Source organism: Chrysochloris asiatica, unplaced genomic scaffold (assembly GCF_000296735.1).
Source record: "Chrysochloris asiatica unplaced genomic scaffold, ChrAsi1.0 scaffold00007, whole genome shotgun sequence".
Classification (NCBI taxonomy): Eukaryota; Metazoa; Chordata; class Mammalia; order Afrosoricida; family Chrysochloridae; genus Chrysochloris; species Chrysochloris asiatica.
The window spans coordinates 19945522-19973452 of record NW_006408525.1 but is presented as its reverse complement, the minus strand read 5'-3'; the positions used below and the strand labels follow the sequence as shown (position 1 = coordinate 19973452).

Genomic DNA, 27931 nt, shown 5'->3' with positions numbered 1-27931 from the left:
ATTGTTTCGTTCTGCTGTGCATGGGGTCGCTATGAGTCGGTTCCGACTCGATGGCACCTGACAACAACAACAACAACAACATTCACATGGTGAGGTCCATGTGAATAGTTGTCTATTATATTGTTTTTAAAAAAGTATTTGCAATGAACAAGTCACTGGTCTTGCAAAATTCTATCATGCGATCTCCAGCATCATTTCTATCACCAAGGCCATTATTTTCCAACCACTCACTGATCCTTCCTCTTTGTTTCCAACCTTTGCATTCTAATCGCCAGTAATTATTAATACACCTTAATTGCATGTTTGATCAATTTCAGTTTGAAGAAATTGGTAGAATTCTTCAATTTCATCAGCACGGCTTTAGTTGTTGGTGCTTGCATTTGAATAACGGTGGTATTAACTGGTCTTCCTTGTTTGTTGTTGTTGTTAAATGTTGTCGAGTCAGTTCCGACCCATAGCGACCCTGTATAGGGTTTCCAAGGAGCAGCTGGTGAGCTTGAACCACTGACCTTGCAGTTCAGATGGCTTTGCAGTCTGGCGCATTAACCCACAGTGCCACACCAGGACTCCACATAGTATAGGCACTCCTAAACAGGGCTTTAATGAATACATCAGCTTGGTATGAGGCCCTGGGAGGCCCTGGGTAGTGTAAATGGTTGATAAGCTCAACTGCTAACTGAAAGGTTGGAGGGTTAAGTCCACTCGGCAGTGCCTTCGAAGAAAGTCTTGGTGATATACTTCTGAAAAACCAACCCTTGAACACCTGGTTGGGTGCAGTTTACTGCACACATGAGTTGGAGTTAACTCAGTGACAGCTGGTACTGGGCCCTGGGTTAGGGTCTAGGGAACAAAGATAAATTAGAATTGACCCCTATCCTCAGGAAGTTCACAGTCTACGGAGGAAATGTGTGCAAAGTGATCATTATCAACAAGCTCTAGAAAGCAGAAGGGGTAAGGAAAGGCAAGGACACTGCCTTCCAGAGTAGGTGATGGTGGATTGAGGCTGGAGCTGTGTTGCCAAGCAGGGTGCAGTTGGCATCCCAGACAGAGAACACAGTGCAGGCAGGGAGGAGGGAGGAGGATGGGGGGCACCCAGTCAGAGCAGCCCCCAGTAGGTAGGAGGTCTGAGGAGGGGAGCAGAACAGGCCACGGCCCCTTTTTCTGCCATGCAGGTGGAGCAGATGAAGCTGAAGGATGCCCGCATCAAGCTGATGAGCGAGATTCTGGGTGGCATCAAGGTGCTGAAGCTGTATGCCTGGGAGCCCAGCTTCTTGGAGCAGGTGGAGGGCATCCGACAGGGCGAGCTCCAGCTGCTGCGCAAGGCTACCCTCCTGCATGCCATCTCCACCTTCGTCTGGATCTGCACCCCCTTCATGGTGAGGTTCTCCCTGCTTGGCCAGCCCAGACCTCTGGGCCGCTGAGTATGACTGGAGCCTTGGGACGCTGCCCTGATGCCCTACCCCCACTGCTGCCCAGGTAACCATCACCACTCTGGCAGTGTACGTGTCTGTGGACCAGAACAATGTGCTAGATGCTGAGAAGGCCTTTGTGTCCCTGACTCTGTTCAATATCTTGAAGATGCCCCTCAATATGCTGCCCCAGCTGGTCAGCAGCATGATCCAGGTAACACTGACCTCTGCACTTCTGCTGGGTGGACTGCAGCTCTGTTGGCATCAGGGCAGAGGTCAGTTAGGGTCAGGATCAGGGAGAAATCAGTCAGGGGCCTTGTCCACACTATGGAGATTTGTTCATGGCTGAATGAGGTCATTAGGACCAGACATCATTTGGAGTCAGAGGTTAGATCAGATCGGATCCTTGGAAACCTTAGTTCTTACCAGTCTGTCCTTATCCTTGGGCAGTGGGAGTCATAGGTGATTCTGTTGTGGGAGGGACCCCTAGGGGCCCTAGCCTAGCTCAGGAGGTTGGGGACTAGGCAGGAGTAAGGGGATGGAACAGGTAAGAGGGTTTCCTTCAGGGCTGACTCACCCCCTCCTTCAGACCAGCGTGTCCCTGAAACGGATCCAGCATTTCCTGAGCCAAGATGAACTTGACCCTGAGTGTGTGGATAGAAGGGCCATCTCCCCAGGTCCAAGAGCCTCTCCCTGGCTGCCCTTGCCCCAGCCATTGCTCCAGAAACTCCTCCATTGCATGCTTCCCAAGGTTTCTCTTCAGATACCTTTTCTTCTTCCTCTTCTGCTTTAACTCGATGCGCTACTCTTCTCTCCCATGATCTCTCAGGGCTCCCTTCATTCTCCTTCTGCCCCTAGGACTCCCCTACACTACCCCCGGGCTTTCCACACCTCTCCCCACCCCCTTTCCCAAGCTTCCTGCCCCCCACCTCCTCTAGGCCTTCCTGTGCTCTCTCCCCTCCCTGGGGCTTTCTGACCTCAGTCCACTTTGATCCTCCCAGGTTATGCCATCACCATAGACAATGGCACCTTCACCTGGGCCAAGGACCTGCCTCCCACCCTGCACAGGTACCAGTTTCTCCCAGTCCTTTTGCAGCTAGCTAAAGTGGGCCCGATGGAACCCTGGTATGGCACTATAGAATATGCACTGGGCTACTAACCGCAAGGTCGGCGGTTCAGATCCACTAACTGCTCTTTGGAAACCCTATACAAGGTTCCTATGAGTCAGAAATGCCTCAACGGCACCCCACAACAATAACAACAAAGTGAGCCCAAGTCTTTGCCCTGGTTATAGGAAGAGCCTTAGCTTGCCAGAGTGGTAACTGGAAACCAAGAAACATGGGTCTCCAGTGGAGGGTTGGGGGCCAAACACCTGCCTTGCAGATCGCGCCTCTGACTGGACTCCTGGTCTCTTGCCCCCAGCCTAGACATCCAGGTGCCAAAGGGGACACTGGTGGCGGTGGTGGGACCTGTGGGCTGTGGGAAGTCCTCCCTGGTGTCTGCCTTGCTGGGGGACATGGAGAAGCTGGAAGGCAAGGTGAACGTGAAGGTGAGAAGGGTGAGGGCTCCAGGGAAGGTGAATGGCCAAGGTTCTGGGGGCGTGGCCAAGGCCCTGGGTGAACCCTGATGTAACTGCTTCCCACTGCCAGGGCTCTGTGGCCTACGTGCCCCAGCAGGCATGGATCCAGAACTCCACTCTTCAAGAAAACGTGCTGTTTGGCCGCACTCTGGACCCCAAGCACTACCAACGGGCTCTGGAGGCCTGTGCTCTGCAGGCTGACCTGGAGTTGCTGCCAGGGGGGGACCAGACAGAAATTGGAGAGAAGGTACAACGCTCCCTCCCAACCCTGCGGAGCTGTGCATACAGCTGCCCTCCTTCAGCCATCTCAGTCTTTCTACACATTGATTCCTGCAGCCACCCATTTGCTTCTGCCACCCACCCATTCGTGCACATTCCTGTAAGATCAGATCCCGTTTGGTGACTGTACTGGGGAAATGGATCTATTACTGGGGAACACTGACATATGAATAAGTAGGGGCTACAGAGCGCTCTAAGGAGTTCCAGTGGTGATGTGGGCTAGATATTGGGCTGCTGATTGTAAGGTTGGTGGTTCAAGCCCACCAACCACTCCTCAGGAGAAAGATGAGGCTATCTGCTCCCATAAAGATTTATGGACCACCATGAGCTGGAAATGACTCGATGGCAGTGAATTGGGCTTTTGGGTAGGGTGCTCTGGGCAGGGGGACAGGAAGCTCAGACCAGCGAATCTACATATGGAAATGCATCATATTTTAGCTGAATCTTAACAGCTGGCCAGGTTTTTATTAAACACCTAGTCCTGGTGTGGCACTGTGGGATAAAGCACTGGCCTACAAGGTCAGTTTGAACTTCAAGGTTGGCAGTTCAAATTCACCAGCCGCTCCTTGGAAACCCTATACAGGGCTGCTATGAGTCAGAAATGACTTGGCGGCACATCATAACACTCTGTGCTAGGCAGGCATAAGGTCCCTGACTGGCACAAATAATTTGCTCATGTGGTGCTGTAGGATAAGCAAGGAGGATGGTTCAAACCCACCGAGGAAACCCCAGGCAGGGTCATTGAGTTGAAACCGACTTGGCAGCACTTAACAACAATGGCTAATGGAACTCTGAACCCACTTAGTGGCTCCGCAAAAGAAAGGCCTGATCATTGGCTTCGGTAAAGATCACAGCAAAGAAAATCCTGTGGCACACGTCTACTCCGTTCCACATTGGGTCACCAGGCCTGGGAATTCAATTCAGTCTATAGCAACAGGTTTTGTTTGTTTGTTTTTTTTAATGTGCCAGGCAATATTCTACAGCAACGAGCATTCCAGACTCAAATCTGGTGGCACAGTTGTTAGGTGCTTGGATGCTAGTCGAAAAGTTGGGGGATTGAAGCCACCATTTCTGTGGAAAAAGAACTGACAAATAGCTTCCATATAATTGTTGCTATATGTGCCATCAAGTCGGTGCTGACTCAGCCACCCTGTATAGGGTTTCTTAGAAGCAACTGGTGAGTTTGAACTGCTGACCTTGCAGTTCAAACTGACCTTGTGTTCCAGCACATTATCTCTCAGTGCCACACCAGGACTCCATAAAATTAGTACCTAGAACTACCTAGAACACCCTATGGGGAAGTTCTACTCTGCCACATGGGGGTCACTGTGAGTCAGAATGTACCTGGCGGGGCACCTTCCCCACCATCACCACACAGAAGGCGCTTCAGGAAGAAAGTTGGTTAAATGCACAAATGTAGGGATGATCCCATCCTCAGCCCCTACAGCTGCCTGTGGGCCCCCCAGCTTCTCCCCAAGGCCATTAGTTCTCGCACCCCCGCTGCTTTTTCCAGAGCTCAGTTACTCAGGTACCCTACCATGCAGGGACTGATGGCAGGAGAGTAGACTTTAGCTCTGCAGTGGAGTCATCTGGGCCCACCCATACCTCAGTATGCCCCAGCTCCCCCACCATGAGTTTAAGGCAAGAGCTTACCTCACCTTAAGCAGTTGACCAATCAAGGGGGTGATGATTTCTAGGGTTGATGCCCGAGTCATCAGACCTGGGTTCCCATCTTCACCTCTTCCCTTAATGACCCAGCACCTTGGACAAAGCTATTAACATCTTGGGCTCTAATTTCTTCATCTAGAGTGGGGATAATGATACCTCACTGGGAGGACTGATGTGAGTACCAAATGGGATAATTGTTAGGAAAGCCGTTTGCAAACTGTATGGACAATGGTTGATTAATAGGCCTATTAGGGGCCTCCTGGGGCTTCCCAGCCTCCCAGAGTCTGAAGGTGGAAGGCAGAGAAGCCAGACAGGCAGGATGGGGGTGCAGAGCAGGGAGACTGTCCTCACCTGCCCAGGGGGACTCTGAGAGCCATGGTCCTCCCTCAAGGATGCTTCAAGGGGACAGGACCAGGCATATGGAATATGATTCAGAGGGACCTGTCCCCCTGTGCCTGTCGGGGCCCCCTCCTGCCCAGTAACCACCTTCTCCCTCCCCGCAGGGCATTAACCTGTCCGGGGGCCAGCGGCAGCGGGTCAGCCTGGCTCGGGCTGTTTACAGTGACGCTGACATATTTTTACTGGATGATCCCCTGTCAGCTGTGGACTCCCATGTGGCCAAGCATATCTTCGACCAAGTCATTGGACCAGATGGTATGCTGGCCAGCAAGGTGAGGCCTGTAATAGGCTAAGTGGAGATTTGGGGCTATCTGGACATCTGAGAGTCCGTGGGGTGGCGGGGAACACCCTTGGAGGCATTGAACAGGCTGCAGAGAGCCAGGGTTAAACCCTGGTGTGCCCGTCAGTGTTTGTAGATACTCTCACTCCGAGGCTCTGTGCCTATTCTGGGTGGTGTGCTGAGGACAAAGGGGGCAAGAGATCGTTGCCTTCTCCCCAGACGCGGGTGCTAGTGACACACGGAGTCAGCTTCCTGCCCCAGATGGACTTCATCATAGTAATAGCTGATGGACAAGTGTCTGAGGCCGGCTCCTACACAACCCTGCTGCAACGCAACGGCTCCTTTGCTGACTTCATCCGCAACTATGCACCTGAGGAGGATGAGGGGCACTGGGAAGACAGTAGGATCGGTACCCCCACCCCTGCCCATGTATTCCTGTCTTCTCCAGGCAGCTCCCTGTCTCTGGTCTCTGAGTTTCTCTGGACTGGCCCATGATTAAACAAAGGATACTCTGGAACCACCTGTGTGACTGTAGACACCACCAGAGGCCAAGTCTCACCTCCTCCTCTTCTGTAACTGGGGGACCAGGTCTTGGAGTCTCGGTTTTTCCACAGAGTTTCAAAAGGGCTTAAGGACCCAGGCTCAGCTTATATGGTAGAGCTGTTCATAGATATACTGTCTGGCAAATGTGTAAGTTCTCAACGGCCATTTATTTGTCAAACGTTTATTGAACCATTACTATGGTCTAGGCATTGTAGAGTCCTGGTGTAGCGCTATAGGGTAAGCACTGGACCACAAGGTCGATTTGAACCTCAAGGTTGGCGGTTCAAACTCACCGGTGCTCTTCGGAAACCCTATATAGGGCCACTATGAGTCAGAACAGACTTGATAGTACTTAACAACAAGGCACTGCTATCTCCTTGTCATAGTAGTGAACAAACCTAAGGAGTCCCTACCCTCCTGGGGCATATTGAAGTAAGTCTCTGAGTTCATAGGACATTCCCAACCCCCAACCCCAAACTCTAGGCTGGCTCACAGACATTTTCCGGGGTCTTCTTGCCTACTGCCTTCTCAGTCATGCCACGAACAAAACGTTTCTTGTTGTGTGCCATGGAGTCCATTTTTTATTCATAGCTACCCCTGTGACAGGAGCTCACCCTCGGAAACCCTGTACAGGGTCGCTATGGGTCAGAACCGACTCGATGGCACTTAACAGCAACAACAACCCTTGTGACAGAGTAGAATTGTCCCACAGGTCTTTCTCCTGAAGAGCCTCTGGGTTGATTTGAACCAGTTATCAGCTATCAGTTGAGTGCTTAACTGTTAAGCAACTAGGGATCCTTAGCAAAGATATTATTAAGCCACCTATCTGGCACTGTCAGATAAACACTAGACTGCTAACCACAAGATCAGTAGTTCAAACCCACCAGTCGCTCCTCAGAAATCCTATACACGGTCGCTACGAATCAGAATTGACTCCATAGCACTTAACAACAACAATGCATGTAATAAGGGGAGATGCAGTAGCTCCATAGGATAAACACTGGACTGCAAACCACAAGGTCAGTGGTTGGTTCAAGCCCACCAGCCTCTCTGTGGAAGAAAGATGAGGCTCTCTGCCCTATACAGGGTCACTATGAATCAGAACCAACTTCAGGACACTAACCACAACATGACCCGAGTCCAAGCTCCCAACCTTACCTGTGTCCTTTCCCTCACTGTTCCTGAAGGGAAGTTTTCCCTGTTGTCTAATCTGTCTACCTGGCTGCCATTTCCGCCCTCTCATTTTCTCTCATGCTTGTCCATTCAGACCCTTCCATTGGAGTGGGGATGGGGGATTCCAGGGGCTCAAAAGTGAACTAGTCAGCCTGTGTCTACTTCCTCCCACCCCTCAGAAGCCTTGGAAGGTGCAGAGGATGAGGAGGTACTGCTGATCGAAGACACACTCAGCAACCACACAGACCTTACGGATAACGAGCCCATCATGTATGAGGTCCGGAAGCAGTTTATGAGGTGAGCACCTGACAGACCCCATTCCTGCCCTCACCTCCCAGAGGTTGCACCCAGGCACCCCAGGCCAGCCAGATGGGGTGCAAGTGGACCTTGTCCCTGACACTCACACCCTGAGCCCATGGTTTCAGCCTTGGCCCTCCTCCTGGGACTTGGTGATGTAGGTGTGTCAAAGAGCACTCCTCCTGACCTGATTGTCTATCTCTGCAGACAGCTGAGCACCATGTCCTCGGATGGGGAAGGTCCTGGGTGGTCTGTGTCCCGGAGACATCTGGGTCCAGCAGAGAAGGTGGTGCCGGCAACAGAGGCAAAGGCGAAGGGGGTACTGACCCAGGAGGAGAAGGAGGAGATGGGCACTGTGAGTGGGATGGCAAAGGAGGGATGGACAGGGTGGACAGGCCCACAGTAAAATCCTGGGGCTGATGATGGCCCTCTGTTCCCATCCACTGATTGCAGGTAAAGATGAATGTGTTCTGGGATTACATCAAGGCCATTGGGCTCTGCACCATGTTGTTTATCTGTCTTCTGCATATGGGTCAAAGTGCAGCCATCATTGGGGCCAACATATGGCTCAGTGCCTGGACCAATGAGGCCACAATGGGTGGTCACCAGAACAACACCTCCTGGAGACTGAGTGTCTATGCCAGCTTGGGAATCCTGCAAGGTGAGTGGAGGCTACCAGGAAGAGACTCTATCCGTTCCTACCTCATCTCTGGCATTCTCTGAATCATGCCCTAGCTCCATCTAGCTTTTCCCCTGTCTGTGAACCTGCCCTTCAGTGCCCCTCCAACCTTGCCCCCAAGTCCAGATAAGCGCGCCCATCTTTTGCCTTCCCCACCAGGGCTCCTAGTAATGTTGTCGGCCTTCATGATAGCGATGGGCGGTGTCCAAGCAGCTAGATCGCTGCACCAGGCACTGCTGCGTAACATCTTGCGCTCGCCACAGTCCTTCTTCGACACGACGCCCTCAGGCCGTATCCTCAACCGCTTCTCCAAGGATATCTTCGTCATCGATGAGGTCCTGTCCCATACCATCCAACTATTGCTCGATGCCTTCTACAACTCCGTCTCCACCGTCGTGGTCATCCTGATCAGCACTCCACTCTTTGCCACAGTCATCTTGCCCCTAGCTGCGCTCTACACCTTCGTGCAGGTGTGCAAACGCCTGTGGCTCAAAAGAGGCCTGGCTGGAGTGGGTGGGCTGCTGGGGCGTGGTCCTGTGGAGGGCGTGGTCCTGTGGAGGGCGTGGCCCTGTGGTGGGCGTGGCCATGTGGAGGGCGTGGCCCTGTGGAGGGTGAGGCCTGAGGGAGGGTCGTCTCTGGCAGTGGAATGATGGGAGGTGAGTGTAGGTCGCAGTGGGGTTTGGTGAGACGTGCATGTCAGTTACTACACCTCTTTGAAATACTTCACCTCTTCATTTTTCTCACCTGTAAAACTCTTAAAACCTACCTCACAGGGTTGTTACAAGGATAAAATGAGAGAGTCCTATCAATTGTGTCCCTCTGCAGCCTACCTGTTAGCGGTTTTTTTAAATAAAACATTGTTAACAATTGGGAAAATATTCTCTCTCCCCACTTTTCATACATATCCAGACATATATGTTTATAGATGCATATGTATGTCTTTAATATATGTGGATTGATAGCATATGGCTACCAAACCAAAAAACAAACTCACTACCCTCTTGTCGTTCCTACTCTCAGTGAGCCTTTAGGGTTTCCAAGACTGTAAATCTTTATGGGAACAGAAAGCCTCATCTTTTCCCCAGGGAGCAGCTGGTGGGTTTGAACTGCCTGCCTTGCAGTTAGCAGCCCAATGCTTATCCTTCATTGGTACCAGGGCTCCTTCATATAGCTACAGCTAACTGCGATATGCAGATGATACAACCTTGCTTGCTGGAAATGAAGAGGACTTAAAATACTTACTGATGAAGATCAATACTACAGCCTTCAGTATGGATTGCACCTTGAAGTAAAGAAAGCAAAGATCCCCACCATTGGACCCAGTAAATCACATCATGGTAAATGGAGAAAAGATTGAAGCGGTCAAAGATTTCACTTTGCTTGGATACACAATCAACCCTCGGGGACGCAGAAGTCAAGAAATCAAACAACATATTGCATTAGGCAAATCTGGTACACAAGACCTCTTTAAAGTGTTTAAGAGCAAAGATTTCAGTTTGAGGACGAAAGTTGTATCTGACCCAAGCCATGGTATTTTCAATCACCTCATGCATAGTGGTTATGAATCAGGCTGTGAACCACAAGTCAACAGTTCGAAACTACCAGCTGTTCCACGGGAGGAAGATGAGACTTTCTGTTCCCATAAAGATTTACAGCCTCGGAAACCCTGTACACGGTCGCTATGAGTCGGAACCGACTACACGGCACACTACCACCAACCACATAATATGTGAAAGTTGGAGAGCAAATAAGGAAGACCATAGAAGAATTGATGCATTTGGGTTGTGGTGTTGGAGAATATTAAAAGTGCCATGGACTGCTAAAAGAACAAACAGATCTGTGTTGGAAGAAGTATAGCCAGAATGCTCCTTAGAAACCAGAATGGTGAGACTTCATCTCTCGATGTTATTGGTAGGGATCAGTCCCTGGAGAAAGGCATCATGCTTGATAAAGTGAAGGGTCCGCGAAAAAGAGAAGGACCCACAACTAGATGAATTAGCACTGTGGTAGCAGCAATAGATTCAAATGTACCAATTGTGACGATGGCGAAGTGCGGGGTAGTGTGTCATTTTATTATGCATAGGATCACTATGAGTTGGAACCAACTGGACAGTACCTAACAACTGCAAAAGTCATGTCCTGCATTAGTTAATGAGTTGATGTAGGTATATTCCAAGGTGGATAGAAGTTCAGCATCTTTGTCTGAGTTCACATCCCATACAGCTCTGGCCATCTTGGTGCCCACAGAGCAGAAGACGGAAACTAGAGATAGAGCTCTATTGTTGTAGGGTTAAAGTTTAAACAATGCAGGGGAGAGGCTCTTTAAGGAAAAAAATATGAAATTATCTTATTTTGGCAAATTTTGCAAAACAGCATTTTACTGTGTGAGCGCATTCCCAGGCCCCTTAAGTAGAGATAGGCATGTTTGCTGGCTCAGGAACCCCCTCCAGGCTCCCTAAGAGGGTGATGGGGCCATTCTGAGAAAGAAATCAGAATTCATGTAGGAAGGTAACTTACAAGAATGAGCAGAGCTAACAGGGGAAAAGGGCAGAGAAAGTTCAGGGAGCCACATTAGGAACCCAATTCAAAGGTTCTTGAGGAGTTGGGAAGGGAACAAGATCTCAGGGGAGTGTGACTAGCTGGGAGGAAGGCCTGGGGAGTGGGCGGGTCTGAGGGTGGGCTGAACTGAATCAGTTCTGTGGTCCTGACCCCAAGCTCTTTCTCCTGTGCCTGTCAGCGTCTCTATGTGGCCACCTCAAGACAACTGAAGCGGCTGGAATCGGTCAGTCGCTCACCCATTTACTCTCACTTTTCGGAGACGGTGACTGGTGCCAGTGTCATTCGGGCTTACGGCCGTAACCAGGACTTCGTGGCTATTAGTGACATGAAGGTGGACACCAACCAGAAGAGTGGCTATGCCTACATCATCTCCAACCGGTCAGAAGCCTCTCCCCTACTCCACTCCACCAAGATGTCCCACCAGGGGCTTTCTGCAGGGACCCCAGTGCTCTGGATCCCAAACAGACCTCCTGCCGCATGTCCTTGTCTGGTTCCCCATAGGTGGCTGGGCATCCGAGTGGAGTTCGTGGGAAACTGTGTTGTGTTGTTTGCTGCGCTCTTTGCGGTGATTGGGAGAAGCAACTTGAGTCCGGGCCTGGTGGGCCTTTCTGTGTCCTATGCCCTGCAGGTAAGGAGGGGCCTGGGCCCCATGGCAGGGCCACCACTGGGCCAGAAGTCACATAGGTGTCACAGCATTTCCCGAGTGCCTTTTGTCTGTCTGTTATGGGTTTTGCTCCCAAGCGCTCAGAGTTGAGTGTGGGGAGACAGTAGCATCAACAGGGACCACAATGTAGGGTGAGTAGGACTTTGCGGAGGGTGGAACAACATACTGTGTGTGAAAACCCAGAGGAGTTTCTTTGCTTGGGGTGTTAGAGAAATGAAATTGGCCTCAAAGGACAAGCAGAACATGTCCTGGCTATGGACAAGGTGTAGAAGGTCACCTGGCAGAAGTCCTGGGGCAGGAGAAGGCAAGGCTGTAATACGTGTTCACGTACCTAGAGAGAATTCAGAGGTGATCTGGGGACACAAATCTGTGTAGGAGGTCAGACCGATGCTGATGCTACCAGCTTGTGTTATGAAAGGGTCAAGTCCTGCAAATGGATATTTTGCAAAGTGGATCACATTTTCTCCTGTGGCTGGAGTATTGAGTGCTTGCGTCAATAAAAATCAGTCCAGTCCAGATAGACCAATGTTCTCTAACTTAATGCCTGTGTCAATTACACAGGAATCTTGGTCAAATGCAGATTCTGATTCAGTAGGGCTTGGGATTCTGTGCTTCTATCAAGACTCCTTGGTACCCAAAGTGTGGTCCATGGACCAGCTGCATCACATCACCATCACCATACCATCACTATCACCATTCTCAGAAACACAGACTCTCAGGTCTTACCCTACCGACCGAATCACAAACTGAATCACAAGGAAGGTCCTATGCATACGAAAGTTTGAGAAGCAATGGGGTAGACAGTCCTTGGTTAAACCTAAGTCATTACCACCTAGTGCACAGATGTGTTAGGTCACCAGGTAGCACTTCTGTGATCTTGTCTAGACCCACCTGGGTCATAGATGGAATAAGCGGGGGGAAGGGGCAGAGCTCTTACCCAAACCATTGTGTGTGTAGCAGACACAGGGGCATTCTCCCTTCACATGATCCACTTCCTTTGGCCAGGTGACATTTGCTCTGAACTGGATGGTACGAATGATGTCAGACTTGGAGTCTAACATTGTGGCTGTGGAGAGAGTCACGGAGTACACCAAGACAGAGACTGAGGTAGGTACCAGGATGAGCCCAGCAATACATCTGGAATACCTGGGGAAGGGGACTTGGTGGCCTGCCACTCTTATACCCCAAGGTCAACTGTTCAGTTAGCTCTTCATTCATTCATCCATCCATCCACTCAACTTTTACTTTTATCAACCAAAGGTCCAACTCTATGCTTAGAGTTGCAAAGGGTTCAAGTTCAGCAAATCGGGGCCTGCCCTCAAGCAGATTCTGATTCAATGGGAGAGGTAAGACATACTGAGGGATCAGCAGTAGATAGCAAGAGCTCAAGGGTGGTGCACCCAAAGATGGTAGAGAAGAAAGGATCATTCAGCTGGGGTGAACTTGAAGGATGGGAGGGTTGGTAAGATGGTGGGGTGAGGAATGATGGGGCAGTGGGAAGATGAGCATTTCAACCAAAGAGATCAGACTGGTTGAAGATACAGAGGGGACAGTATGACATTGTTAAGGAAAGGGAGCTGTCCTCTTTTTACCACCCATTGCCTCCCATAGCCGCACCCTAGACCACTTCATCCAGAAACCCCACCACCTCAGAGAGCTCAATGTCAGATAGCCCACTTTTGGACGACCCCAACCCACTTATCCCAGTCCACGTGTCTCAGGTCACCACTTTGTATTATAAGACTTTGTCCTCATGGGGAGCCCCAATCCTGGGAACCTACCTTTGTCTCTGTCCATTGGGTCCTCATGGCTTTATCTCCCTCCCATCTAGCCTAGAATCTAAGTTCCTTCAACACAAATGCTTTCAACTACCTTGTTGGTCTCTCTCTCTCTCTCAGTTGTGTTCATCTACAAAACCCCAAACCCAGGTGAGCCCATCTGTCTACGTCTTCACGCCTACACTGAGCAGCTAAAATGTTGCTGGGAAAAAAATCGCTGATTTAACTTCAAATATTATAACCACACATCACCACTGGGCATTCCTACTCGGCCTCTCCAATAGGCAGGTCTTGCCACTTTCAGAGAGAGCTGTTTCAAACATTCTATCTCTTCAAACTCCGACATCTCCTTCTCCCTTGTGCCCAGCTGAGGAGCTTGCTTGCCACTTAATGAGAAAATCGGTCATAAAACATGAACCCCCGCAACCTTTCTGCCTCAAGATCTTCAAGCCTGCCGTCTTCATTTTCTCCTTCCTCTCTTTTAGCAGGAAATGTCTCTCATTGTTGCAGAGTTCAGGCCCTCTACTTCTCATTGCCACTCAAGGACTTGACTTCCTCATTTATGCCCTTGATCTCTTGTATCACAAATCTTTCCCCTCTGGTGGGTGATTCCCATCCACCTGAAAACATATGCTATCATATCTCTCATTCTAAACAAACCAAACCAACCATCTCTCTCCCCTACATCCCATGCCAGTTACTGCCCCATCTTCCACTCTCCTTCGTCATAAAGCTTGCTTAAAATTTGGAATGCTAAACATGAAGAATCCACATCCTCATTACTTCATGGACCTCATACTTTAATAGGGGGAGACACACAATCAACAAATAAACACACTTCTAGAAAAGGAGCTCTGAATCTAGAAAAGTGGTTATGAATCAGGCTACTAATCTCACAGTCAGCAGTTCGAAACTACCAGCTGTTCCGTGGGAGAAAGATAAGACTTTCTGCTCCTGTAAAGATTTATAGCTTCGGAAACCCTGTACAGGGTTGCTATAAGTCAGAACCAACTCCACGACACATAACAACAACAAGTATGTTAGAAAGGAACCCTGGTAGCATAGTGGATTACGAGCTGAGCTCCTAACTATGAGGTCAGTAGTTCGAGTTTACCAATTGCGCCGAGGAAGAAAGATGAGGCTTTCTGCCTTGGAAACCCTATACTGGGTCGCTATGAGTCGGAATTCACTTAATGTTACACAACCACCACCGCCGCCATGTATGGGGTCCTGGTGTGGCACTGTAGGATACGCACTAGACTGGAAGGTCTGTTTGAACCGCAAGGTTGGCAGTTCAAACTCACCAGCCACTCCTCAGAAATCCTATACAGAGGTCGCTGTGAGTCAGAACCAACTCAACAGGACTTAACAACAGTAACAACATATATACATAGAGAGAGAGAGTGAGAGAGAGAGAGACCATTGGATCACTACCACAAAGGCAGCAATTCGCAATTCAAGCCCACCAGCTCCATGGGAGAAAGATGAGGCTTTCTGCTCCTGAAAAGATTTCCAGCCTCAGAAACCTTATACAGGGTCACTGTGAGTTGCAACTGACTCCGTGACACACAGCCACCACTACCATTGTGTAAGAAGGTGCCAATACTCAGGGAGATATGCTTTGTGCCACTGCTTTCTATAGGGTGATCAGGGAGGACTTCCTGAAGGAGGTGACATTTGAGTTAAGTCCTGATGGAGGTCCACAAACCAAGTGGCCATCTGGGGGAAGGGCAGTGCAACAGAGAGAACAGCAAGTGTTGAGTTTTATCTTCATGTACTCATTTTCCTTTCCCTCATCTGCCTGTAGCAGTCTGGTTTCTGTTCCCATCACTCCACTGAAAGTGCTTTCCAGTGACCGTCCAGGTCCCGAGTCTCGGTGAGACTTTCTACCCTCATCTAACACAACCTCTCAGTGACACTTAGATGACAGGACCTCCAGCTCTGTCTCATGGATTCCGGGACCCTTGCTCTTGCCTTGTCAGACTGCCTCCATTCCTCTCGATCTGGCCTCTCTACCCCATGACCTCCATCATCTCCAGACACCCCCCACCCCGTCTGGATCTTCACGTCCCCCCTCTTCATGTCTGTCTTAGGTGTTAGTTCCTATCAAGTCAGCCCCCCCCATCTCAACTCACAGCCACCCATTCCGCACACGATGGGACCAGACCACTCTGCTCCATAGGCTGGTCTGTACACGATTTTATTTTAATTTAATCTTTGTTGTTGTTAAGAATATACACAGCAGAACATACACCAATTCAACAGTTGTGTAATTTGTTGGCATTGATTACATTCGTCAATTTGTACAATCATTCTCAGCTTCCTTTTTCTAATTGCTTCTCTGAACATAAACTCACTGCCCCATAAGTTTCCTAGCTAATGTTTTAACTTGTCAGTTTGATCCCATATAAATAGTTTTTAAAAGAGCAAAATAGTCAAGGGGACATTTCTTATTAATTAAGCTACTGTTTGGCTTAAAAGATATATTTTCATGGAATTATTTTTGGCTTAAGGTTTAAAGATTATCTCAGGGAAAATGATTTGGGGAATTCATCTAGACTCGATGACTCCAGAAAGTCTGAATCCCATGAAATTTTGTTTTGCATTCCCCCACCTTTTGACCAGGATTCTTCTATAGAATCTCTGATCAAAACATTCAATAATCAGGTTTTCATTGGCTGATTTTTTGTGGGGGTAGGGGGCTGGGAGTATAACTCCAGGTCTTTCTTCCTAGTCTGTCTTAGCCTGGAAACTCTGCGGACACCTGTGCAGCATCACAGGCCTCCTCTGGCAGATGAGAGGTGGCTACGCATGTGGAGCATTGGCTGGGAGCTGAACCCAGGTCTTCTGTAAAGAAGGCAAGGGTTCTACTACCGAGCCACCGCTGCTCCCATCCTTCATGCCTACTTTCCAGTTGTCCCAGCCCATACAGATGATCCACCTTTCCCATCCTAAAAGATTCCAACTTCCACCCTGCTACCCTCTTATCTTGGATCCTCCCTCAGGAGACAACAGCCTACACTTGCTTTGCTTTTTTGCCAGCAGTCTGGCTTCCCTTGCCTTGAGACAAGGCTGGCTCATGAGTCTGTGTGCAGTCACACAGGGGCTTAGAAAGAGCTCATGCTTGGTTTAAGTCTCTGCTGTTGCCACCCTATGATTCTTAGTCATTTTTGAACAAAGGACTTCACATTTTCATTTTGCACTAGGCCTTGCAAATTATGTGACTGGTTCTGCCTCAAAACTTCCATCAGCTCATACCCAGATCATTGCAACAACCTTTAACTATTTAACAACCGATTTCCCCCTCCCTCCCCACACCGTCGATTTTCCCCTTAGCAGCCAAGAGGATCCTTTACAAACATATCATGTCTCATCACTCTTCTGTGCGCAGCCCTCTGATGGCTCTGCATTTACTCAATGCAAAAAAAGTCCTCAAAATCATCAAGGTGTTATGTGATGGGCCCACGCACCTCCTCTGTCTCCTCACTCGTTTGCCTTTCTCACTGAGCTTCAGCACACACCCAGGGACACATGCGCTGCCACCCAGAACTCCACTTGACTTGTGCTCTCACCTCTGTGAGGACTCGACTCAAATACCACCTTCTCCAGGCAGCCTTCTCTGACCATTCTCTATAGAGCAGCAAGCCCGTCTCCTCCCTGAGCATCATCACCTAGAAATGTGCCTATTGGTTGGTTATGTATCCACCACCACCGCCATCCATTAAAGTATGAAGCTCACAGGGCTAAGGACTGTGCCTTATTCCCCATTATATCCCCAGGACCTGGCACAGATAATAATGAATGGAGAAAGTGGGGCTGGAGCAGTGCCTCAGGACTATGGGACACGGAGGAAGTAGACATTTTAAAGCAGCTGGGGATAAAGGGTTTGTTGAACTGCAGAGTTGAACCACAAGGTGCCAGGGGCCTTCCCCCAAGGACTGCAATGGTTGAGGATTGAGGACTTGGAAGAGAGGGAGGTGGAAGTGTGACAAGGTCAGGCAGGGGAAGAGGCAACGCCACACCTCTTTCATCCAGGCCCCCTGGGTGGTGGAGGGCAGCCGGCCCCCGAAAGACTGGCCCTCACATGGTAAGGTGGAGTTCCAGAATTACTCTGTTCGCTACCGGGCAGGCCTGGACCTGGTGCTGAAGAACCTGAGTCTGCACGTGCACGGTGGTGAGAAGGTACTATGGGGTAGGATGTGGGGTGGATCTTTGTGCTGGGGATGTGTGCTCACAGCACTCGGGGGTCAGGGGTCCTTGAGAGTAGCCTCTCTAGGAGAGGCCTCCTTGGGCTCTCCTCACTCACCCTGAGAGCCCCTCACCCACCCCCTCCAGGTGGGGATCGTGGGACGCACAGGCGCCGGCAAATCATCCATGACCCTCTGCCTCTTCCGCATCCTGGAGGCGGCAGAAGGTGAAATCCGCATCGATGGCCTCAATGTGGCAGACTTTGGTCTCCATGACCTGCGCTCTCAGTTGACCATCATCCCTCAGGTATGAACCTAGCATGGACTGACCACACTGACCTGTGGCTTGAGGATTCAGGCTGGGGAAGGGCTGGACAGCAGGGAGTATAGCCACAGAGGAGCCACCACAGCCTCGGATCCGGAAGAGTCAGACTCTGGTGGCCTAGTCAGACCCTGTATTGGAATAGCAAGTGCGGCAAGACCACAGGAAGCCAACCCAAGTGTTCTGAGATGTTCTGCCGTCCTCCTTTTTGGCACACCTCTGAATTGTATTTCACTCTTATGTGTTCCTCTGGGCTTTGTTTTTTCTGCTGACTGGACACTCTGGAGCCAGCTTACTGGTCCTGAATCCTACTTTAATGGAGGATTTAGTGATTGACTAAGCTGAGGTTTATCACTTTCCTGCAGGCAGTTCTATGCTTAGTCAGTGTCTCTGTCTAGATGACTAGGAGCAGAGTAGGAAAGGGCGAGATCAATCCCTCTCTTTTGGTTCCTTCTGGGGCTGTGTTGTGTCCTCAGGACCCCATCCTGTTCTCGGGGACCCTGCGTATGAACCTGGACCCCTTTGGCAATTTCTCGGAGGAAGACATGTGGCAGGCCTTGGAGCTGTCCCACCTGCATGCCTTTGTGAGCGCCCAGCCAGAGGGCCTGGACTTCCAGTGTTCCGAGAATGGGGAGAATCTCAGGTAACAGCTGGTATACTGGGAGCAGCATTGTTTTGTATTGAACATGTTCTATGTGTCAGGCACCAGGCACTACCTCACTGATTTCTCACACAAAGCCCAGGGATGGCCCACAATCTCATTTCTATGATGAAGAAGCTGAGGCTCAGAGAGGAAGGATAAGGGCCTTGGCCAAAGTCACACAGCTGGGAGAACGTCAGACGTGGGATGTGAATCTAGTATATTTCAAAGCCTTACTGAGCCAGGCCCATAAGAGGCTGTCAGGGCTATCCTTGGCCTGGGGAAGGGGCTCTGGGTGGAGGAACCTGTGGAGCAGGTAAGAGGAAGGACTAGCCTAATTACAAACATTTTCCAAGGCAGAGGCTGTCTGGCCTGTAATTGAGCAGGATCAGCCCTTTCTCCAGAGCTGGTCTGGACGCCTGGGCTTATATGCCCAGTCTTCGGGCTATGCATCAGGGAGGGACCAGAGACACTTCTTACTGAACCTGCAGTCTGAGGTGCCCATAGCCGTGTTAGCTATGGGAGTTGGAACAAGCTGCTTAACTCTCTGTGCCTCCCTTTCCTTCACTCTAAAACTGAGATAGTAAGTCCATGCTTCTAACATCACGCTATCCAAAGGCAGTAAGTATCATGTGAGCCTATTAAAAAGAGAAAGTAAAAAGAAGCAAGAAATCAGATAAGTGTATTATAGCACAGTTAGCTCTGGCCATGGAGTCAGTTCTGCTCATAGCGACCCTGTACAGGGTTTCCGAGGCTATAATCTTTACAGGAGCAGAAAGCCTCATCTTTCTCCTGCAGAACAGCTGGTAGTTTCAAATTGCTGACCACTATGTTAAAGAATGCAAAATATCATAAAATGTATTTAAGTATATTTTGAGTTTAAATATATTTTAAAGTTTGTTTTATTTAGTCCAGTTTATCTGAACTAGGAGTCCTAGTGTGCTATAGGATAAGCACTGGAGCTCAAGGTTGATTTGAACTGCCAAAGTCAACTGCTCAAATCTACCAGCCGCTCCTCAGAAACCCTATACAGGGTCGCTGTGAGTTGGAACCTACTCAAAGGCTCTTAACAACAACAAATATCTAAACTGTGTTCATTTCAAGGAACCTGGCGGCATACTAGTTAAGCACTCCGCTGCTAACTGAAAGGTCACTGGTTCGAATCCACCAGTTGCTTCTGGGGAGAAAGGTGTGTCAATCTGCTTCCATAAAGACTTACAGCCTCGAAACCCTGTGGGGCAAGCTCTACCCTGTCCTATAGGGTCACTGTGAGTCCGAATTGACTCAATGGCAACTGATTCATGCTCATTTCAATATGAATTGTAACGAATAATACAAAGTATTCAAGGGATTTTGCATTCTCTTTTCATCCTAAATTTGGAATCCAGTGTACCTTTCTGCCTTGCGGCATGTCTCAAGGTGGGCTTGCCACATTTCAGGTGCTCAATAGGCATGTGTGGTTGGTAGCCTTCGTCATAAGCAGCCAGAGGGACGCTGTGATGGAATGGAAGCAGCGTGGGTACATGTTAACTATTATTATGTTTATGTTTATATTCTATGTCCCTGAAGTCTTCCCAGCCCAAACAAAACAACCCTTTACATTTTCTCAGCACTCACATATTAAAGCATGTGGACCCCCATGATCCCATCAACCTCCCTACAGACCTATGAATCTGAAATGCCCACAGTTGCTTAGCTAGCAAAGAAACAGAAGGGGATCTCAGGGAAGGGTGGGCTTTAGCCCTAAACCTTTCCTTCTTTGGATCTAAGTCATCTCCCTCACCCATCTAACCAGTGGGACTCAAGGCTGAATGTGTATGTTAGCTGACCTTCGGTTACATAACCACATTGGGGGTGCCTGGCGGCCACACATAAACCCCTAAATCCTGCACTGCAGAGCTGGTTTTCCATCTCTTATCCCATTTGCTGTATGGTAAACACTCAACCGCAAGCTTGGTTTGAATTGCAAGGTCGGCAGTTCAAACTCATTAACCACTACTTGGAAACCCCATACAGGGTTGCTATGAGTCAGAAGCAACTGGAAGGCACTTAAGAACAACAACAACATCCCACTTGCTATCAGCACCTACCCTAGAGCACTCCTCCACAGCACACACAACAGGATCTGAGACAGAAATCCTCTCCCCTTCTCCGTCATTGAGCTAGCAGCTGCTACAAGTATAAGCTGTATCCCGTGCCAGTCTCACCATAAATCAGCCCTGAATTCTATGTGGTTGCTCATTCTGTTGCCAAAACCTTCATTAGTTGCGGGAATGGGCCTGAATACTAGCCTAGCCTTCGTTCCTGCGGTGGTGACTCACCCCTTTGGAGAGGGCCCAGGTATTTGTCCTTGGGTGTGGGGGTGCTGTGGTCTCTGGGGTTGGGAACACAGCCTCGCTTTGTGCACAAGCTCTGGCTTCCCAGGCGGGAGGTTGAAGGTATGCCTCCTGGCCCTCCTCCCCCCTAGTGACCAGACACAGGTGTCCCTGGATTCTCCCTGCCTTACCTCAGCTTTGGAAACAGAGCTCTTCTCCACGAGCTCTAGGTGACAGCTTGCATTGTGTATTCGGCACGGTACCCAGGAAGAGCCATTGAAGCATGTTCATATTGTTAAGTGCTTTTGAGTGGATTTCTACTCACTGTGACCCCGTGTGACAGAGCAGAACTTCCGTCATAGGGTTTTCTTGGCTGTCATCTTTATAGAAGCCAATCACCTCAGAGCTACTAGGTAGGTTCAAACCTTCAACCTTTCCATTGGTAACAAAGCACTCAATGGGCTGCCCCACAAGGACTCCTTAAAAATGTTCTTGTTGTTAAGTGCTGTTGAGTCGATTTCAACTCATAGTGAATCTGTATAGAATTTCTGAGGAGCAGCTAGTGGGTTTGAACTGCCAACCTTCTGGTTCACAGTCCAGTGTGAACACAGCTGGTTCACAGCGCCATACCATGAGTCTATAAGCATGTTCTTACTAAGGTGTAAATGACTGATAATGGTGAAGCAGAGAAACATGGCACTGGTTGAAGAGTTGTTGTTAAGTAGGTTCCAGCCTGTAGCAACCCTGTATTAGGGTTTCCAAGCTGTACATCTTTGCAGAAGCAGAAAGCCTTATCTTTCTCTTGAGGGGCAGCTGGTGGGCTCAAACTGCCAACCTTGTGGTTCACTGCCCAGTGCTTACCCTCTAGAACCACTGTGCTCCCAGTTGAAGAGTAAGGATGGGGAGAAAGCAAAGAACGTATAGACTGAAGATACAAAAACAGATCGGGGGATTTCATGATGTAGAGCACTGAGTTTACTCCCAAAGGCCTTCCTCTTCCCTGTGGCTTCCAGGCTCTGCTGTGGGCTTCAGGGCGAGCTACACTGGGGCAGAGATTGGAGAGGTCACACAGAAAGCCAGACTTGGCTGTGGGGAAGGAATGCAAACAGAAACAGCTTGGGGGACCAAGGCCTGCAGGCAGGTCTGGGCTCCAAACTGCAGATGCCCGCCTTCCTCATTTCCAGCGTTGGCCAGCGGCAGCTCGTGTGCCTGGCCCGAGCTCTGCTCCGCAAGAGCCGAATCCTGGTTTTAGACGAGGCCACAGCTGCCATTGATCTGGAAACGGATGACCTCATCCAGGCCACCATCCGCACGCAGTTTGAGACCTCCACTGTGCTAACCATCGCACACCGGCTCAACACCATCATGGACTATACCAGGTGGGGCTCAGTCACCAAGCCGGGGCCTGGTGGGGTTGTCTGAAGCCTGGGGAAGGAACAGGATAGATTAGATTTATCTGAACAGGGGGGACCGCGTGAGGTTGTCATGGGGGACAGAATGTGGTTTCTCAAGTTAGGGATTAAAAACTAAAGAGAGTGGAGTTGCCAGGGCCTGGCTTGGCGGGGAGGGTACAGTGTGATCTTTCTTGGGGTACAAGAGACACTTTGGGGAAGGGACACATTGGGGCTCCCCAGACAGTGTGGATCAAACACAGGCTTCTACCATCCTGCCTCCTACTAGCAATACGATCCGCCATTTCCCAAACACCTAGTTGAGTGTGCCCTCCTCCACCCAGTGGTCACCAGGCCATCATTCCATTTGTGAGTCCTGGTGTACTACTGTAGGATCAGCACTGGACTGCTAACCATAAGGTCTGCAATTCAGACCCACCAGTGGCTCCTCAGAAACCCTATACAGGGTCACTATGACTTGGAACCAACTCAACAGTACTTAGCAACAACAACCACCCTGTGGAGGAGTCCTGGTGGCACAGGGGTTAAACACTCAGCTGCTAACCAAAGGCGGACCCACCAGCTACTCCTCAGGAGAAAGATGTGGCAGTCTGCTTCCATGTTGTTAAGTACCGTCAAGTTTGTTCCGACTCAGGGACACTGTGTACAATGGAACGAAATACTGCCCAGCCCTGTGTCCTCCTCATAGTTGTTGCTATGTTTGAGGCCACTGTTGTAGCCATTGTGTTGAGCCATCTCATTGGAGGTCTTCTTTTTCACTGACCCCTCTACTTTATGAACATCTATGATGTTCTTCTCCAGAGACTGGCTCCTCCTGATATGTTATTGTCCAAAGTATAGACATCTCATCTTCCTTCCTTCTTCTTCCAAAGCACGTTTGTTCATTCTTCTGGCAGTCCATGGTGGTCTCAGTATTCTTTGCCAGCACTGCAATTCAAATGCATTAATTCTCCTCCAGCCTCCCTTACCCAGCTTTTGCATGCATATGAGGCAATTGAAAATACCCTGGCTTGGGTCGGGTGCATCTTAGTCCTCAATTTGACACTTTGTTATTTAATGCTTTAAAAAGGTCTTTTGTAGCATATTTGCCCAATGCAAAAATCATTTGATTTCTTGACTGCTGCTTCTATGAGTGTTAATGGTGGATCCAAGTAAAATGAAATCCTTGATAACTTCACAATCTTTTCTGTTTATCGTGATGTTGTTTTATTGGTCCAGTTGTAAGAATTTGTGTCTTCCTTACATTGAGTTGTAATGCAAACGGAAGGCTATATATAGTCTTTGATCTTCAGTAAGTGCTTCAAGTTTTCTTCGTTTTCAGCAAGCAAAGTGTGTCATTTGTATAGTACATGCTGTCTACGAGCCTTCTTCTAATCCTGATGCCACTTCATCTTCATATAATCCAGTTTCTTGGGTTATTTGCTTAGCATACAGATTGAATAAGTATGGTTAAAGGATACAACTCTGACACACACCTTTCCTGATTTTAACCCATTCAGTGTCCCCTTGTTCTGTTGGAACAACTGCCTCTTGGTTTATGTATAGGTTCTGCCTGAGCAGAATTAAGTGTTCTGGAATTCCCATTCTTTGCAAAGTTATCCATAATTTGTTACGATTCCACGCATTAAATGCCTTTGCATAGTCAATAAAACACAAGTAAACATCTTCCCAGTAGTCTCTGCTTTCAGCCAAGCTCCATCTGATTGCAGAAACATTCCATAAAAGTTATGGCCTTGGAAACCTTATGGAGCCATTCTAATCTGTCACATTGAGTTCTTATGAATCAGAGTCAACTCTATAGCACCAGGTATGGTTTTTTGGGGTACCAGCCTGGGAATAGGAGTCCTGATGGCACAATGGGTCAGTGCTGTGCTGACCAAAAATTGGCTGTTCAAACCCACCAGATACTTGTTGGAAGAAAGATGTGGCTATTTGCTTCTGTAAATATTAACCTATTATCGTAAAGTTGATTCCTATAGGACACTATAGGACAGAGTCCACCTGTCTCATAACGTTTCCAAGGCTATAAATCTTTATGGAAGCAAGTGACCACATCTTTCTCCTGAGGAGCGGCTGGTGGGTTGAACCACCTACCTTTCAGTTAGCAGCCAAGTGCTTATCCATTGGGGCCTTGGAATCCTATGGGGTCACTGTAAGTCAGAGTGGACTCAGTGGCAATGTTTTCTTTGTTATTTCTTGTTTAACCGCTCTGTGAGATGGATGTCATCATACCATTTCATAGGGGAGAAAGCAGCTTGAGGAAGGTGTCTGACCTGGGTCCCTGCATTGGTGGATGGTACCCGGCTTGTGTGAGTCCAGGTGTGGAGCTATAGGATACGTACTCGCCACCAGCTGACCCTTGGAATATACAGGGTTGATATGAGCCGGAACTGACAGTACTTAACAACAACACCCATCTGCATCTCTTGGCTGCACCATCAGAAGCTGGATCTGGAGCCAGGGGGTCTGAGACCCAGACCCAGTTCTGCTGCCAACTGCTGTGCTACCTTGGGCAATGTACAAACTCTTTCTGAGCCTCTATCATTGTTAGGTGGTTTAAAATTAGGAAACATTAAAAAAAAAAATTAGGAAAGTTATATGCAAGGGTTGTATTCTTTCACTATATTCATTCAATCTGTACATAATCCAAGAAGCTGAATTATATGAAGAAAAATGGCATCAGGATTGGAGGAAGACTCATTAAAAACCTGTGATATGCAGATGATATAACCTTGCTTGCTGAAAGTAAAGAGGACTTTAAATACATACAGCCTTCAGTATGGGTCGCATCTCAACGTAAAGAAAACAAAAATCCTCACCACTGGACCAATAAACAACATCCATATCAATGGAGAAAAGATTGAAGTTGTCAAAGACTTCAGTTTGCTCAGATCAACCATCAACACTCATGGAAACAGCAGTCAAGAAATCAAGCGACCTCTTTAAAATGTTCAAGAGCAAAGATGTCAGTTTGAGGACTAAGGTGCGCCTGACCCAAGCTATGGTATTTTTCAATAACCTCATATGCATGTGAAACCTGGACAATGAATGAGGATGACTACAGAAGAATTGATACATTTAAGTTATGGTGTTGGAGGAGAATATTAAAAGTACCATGGGCTGCTAAAAGAACAAACAAATATGTGTTGGAAGAAGTACAGCCAGAATGTTCCTTGGAAGCCAGAATGGCCAGACTTTGTCTCTCATACTTCGGACATATTTTCAGGAGGGACCAGTCCCTGGAAAACGGTATCATGTTTGGTAAAGTAGAGGGTCAGAGTAAAAGAGGAAGACCCCCAACGAGATGGATTGGCACAGTGACAGCAACAGTGGGTTCAAACAAAACAATAATTGTGAGGTTGGCACAGGACTAGGCAGTGTTTTGTTCTGTTGTACATAGGGTTGCTATGAGTCGGTACTGACTCAATGGTACCTAACAACAACATTGTCAGGAGTCCATTAAAAGATGCCAGTAAAGTCCAGGTGAACCTGGGAAATGTGACTTCCTCCCCAGTCTCTCTGCAGTCCCCTTACTGTAGGACTCTTAGAGGATTCGGGAGTGGTCTTGCCCACGGAATCCTATGGTTTCTTTGGGGAGATAGGCCACTTACTCAAAAGGAGAAATGATGACATATTCCCTCATTGTGTCAAGTGCCAAAGAGTGGTGCTGGAAGCTGATGTGGGTCTAGGGAGCCCATGGAAGTGGGCTGACAGGCTGGCCCCCTTAGATGCATGTGGGGAGACTGAAAGGAGAAGAGGTGGGAGGCTTGAGCAAGTCTGTGTTGAAGGAGTATGGTGGGAACACATCAGTGGGTCTTCATTCATTCAGTAAACACTTACAGAGAGAGGGGAGGGCGCATGAGCAGGGATCGTCTCAGAAATCACCCCATATAGCAAGCAGGGCCTTGGGAGCTAAGTTCACCTCCTCCCCTTCACCCCCAATCTGGGCCCCAGAGGATGATTAAGAGTTGGGGTGGGGTTAGGGAGGGAAATGAAAATTTCAGACAGCAGATTCAACACATGCAAAGGCCCTGTGGCAGGAGGGCAAAGGAGACAGCTGATCCAAAGTAAAGATTAAAAGAGGTCAGGCCCCCTCAGGCCTTTGGGGACCGGGATGGAAACATTGTAAAACATTCAGTTCTAACCCTAAAAGCACACTTCTGATTGCCACTGAAGATTTTTCTGGGGATGGCAGCAGGAGGTGGTGGAGGCAATCTCTTAAGCATGATGTCCTCAGTAACCTCCTCCTAGACAAGTTTCTGGAGCCCAGAAGGTGGGGCTCCTCAGGGAAGTCCCGCCCTCTCCTGCCCCACCCTGTGGAGCCAGTCTGACAGGACTGCACCGGGTGCTCCCGGTACTCTCTTGGCTAGAGGTTCTCGGACGCAGGCCCAAGCTTGACTGTGGGGGGCAGGGCCCCACCATGAGTGGCAGCCAGATTGGCAGCCGCAGCCCCAGATTCCAGCGTCAGGCCTTACTGCAGCCCGGTTTCCCGCCGCGTCTTTGTGAGCTGGCACAAAGCAGATGGAAGTGCGCGGGGGCCTCATGCAGGCCTGTAGCTCCCTGCACACAGCCCGCCCCAAGCCCTGTGACCCCAGAGAAGGGAAGGGCTCATTAGGGAAGGTTTTCGGAGCCTCAACTGGCAGAGATGAATAGGTCCCTCCCTGTGTTTGATCCCAGAAATCGCTTCATTTGCCAGGAGAGCAAAGGGAGCAGCTAAAATAACCATTCTTGCAAGCGTGCACACGTGGTGTAGCAGCCGTGCTGGGTGGCTGGACTGAAGTAGGTGGGTTGGCATATCGCTGCGGGGCCTAAGCAGTCCCCAGGAGGGCAGGGCTAGACTGCGAGGCTGGGTTCCAGCAGATGGAAACCTGACCATTTCTCTTCTTTGTTTAGGGTCCTAGTGCTGGACAAGGGGACAATAGCTGAATTTGATACTCCAACCAACCTCCTTGAGGCTAGAGGCATCTTCTATAGCATGGCCAAAGATGCTGGACTTGCCTAATCCCTAGGTAGGCTTTCTTCCTGGCTGCTCGTGATCTTTACCCGGAAGAGAAATGATACCAAGTATGACCGCAGACTGGACGTGAAGGCAGCTATGAGATTTTTGCCCCTGCAAAGTGCCTCACAGCATGCCAATAACTGATAAACATTTCAGCCCAGCAGGTGAGAGATGCACCAAGGTCACAGCTAGTTGGAGACAGAGCCCAAATCTCCTGATCCCCAACCTGGAGTTACTTCCACACCACTGTTCTTAATAATCTTATGGCGCAATCTCCCTCCCTGTTTATGATTTTTATTTTTTCTTATTTTCTACTTGAAAGTTTTCAAAAACCAAAAAGCTTTTTCTGTTGGAACAAAAGACTGCCAAACTAGACTTTTCCTCAGCACTGAGTTCTGTACTTCGGGGTGCTGGCTGGAATCCATTAAAAACGCAGCACTGAACACAGAGATGGAGTCATGGTTGGAATGGGGGGAAGGGGGGAATAATATTAAGATGCTTGGCTGTCTTTTGAATCTTGGTTTTCCTTGCATTATATTATAAAATAGACATTGGTGGAGGAAAAAAAGGAATAGTAAAAAACATCACCATAGAAAGCTTGTAAGTCTGTCTTCTGCCTATAACTGATTGGAATACCTAAAATGCCCAGTGAAGGAGGCTTCCTGCGGAGCCTCTGCAATACATAAGACTTTAGGTGGAAGCCTGAACCACATCCAGATCTCCAGAGATGGGAAATTCCCACTTGAAAG

The 27931-nt window shown here is 49.0% G+C and overlaps 1 protein-coding gene across 1 annotated transcript in view; it reads left to right on the top strand.

Annotated features, from left to right (window-relative positions):
* ABCC3 (ATP-binding cassette, sub-family C (CFTR/MRP), member 3) overlaps positions 1–27185 on the top strand; it is a 58191-nt gene extending 31006 nt beyond the window's left edge. The window contains exons 13-32 of the mRNA XM_006833646.1: positions 1173–1376; positions 1477–1623; positions 1999–2086; positions 2411–2477; positions 2832–2958; positions 3059–3235; positions 5439–5606; positions 5834–6023; positions 7513–7627; positions 7835–7982; positions 8081–8288; positions 8466–8776; positions 11044–11243; positions 11367–11493; positions 12535–12636; positions 17343–17489; positions 17643–17801; positions 18293–18459; positions 21956–22150; positions 27077–27185. Coding sequence (XP_006833709.1) covers positions 1173–1376; positions 1477–1623; positions 1999–2086; positions 2411–2477; positions 2832–2958; positions 3059–3235; positions 5439–5606; positions 5834–6023; positions 7513–7627; positions 7835–7982; positions 8081–8288; positions 8466–8776; positions 11044–11243; positions 11367–11493; positions 12535–12636; positions 17343–17489; positions 17643–17801; positions 18293–18459; positions 21956–22150; positions 27077–27185 — 3156 coding nt within the window. The remainder of the gene's footprint in view (positions 1–1172; positions 1377–1476; positions 1624–1998; positions 2087–2410; positions 2478–2831; positions 2959–3058; positions 3236–5438; positions 5607–5833; positions 6024–7512; positions 7628–7834; positions 7983–8080; positions 8289–8465; positions 8777–11043; positions 11244–11366; positions 11494–12534; positions 12637–17342; positions 17490–17642; positions 17802–18292; positions 18460–21955; positions 22151–27076) is intronic.
* The last annotated feature ends 746 nt before the right edge of the window (positions 27186–27931 follow it).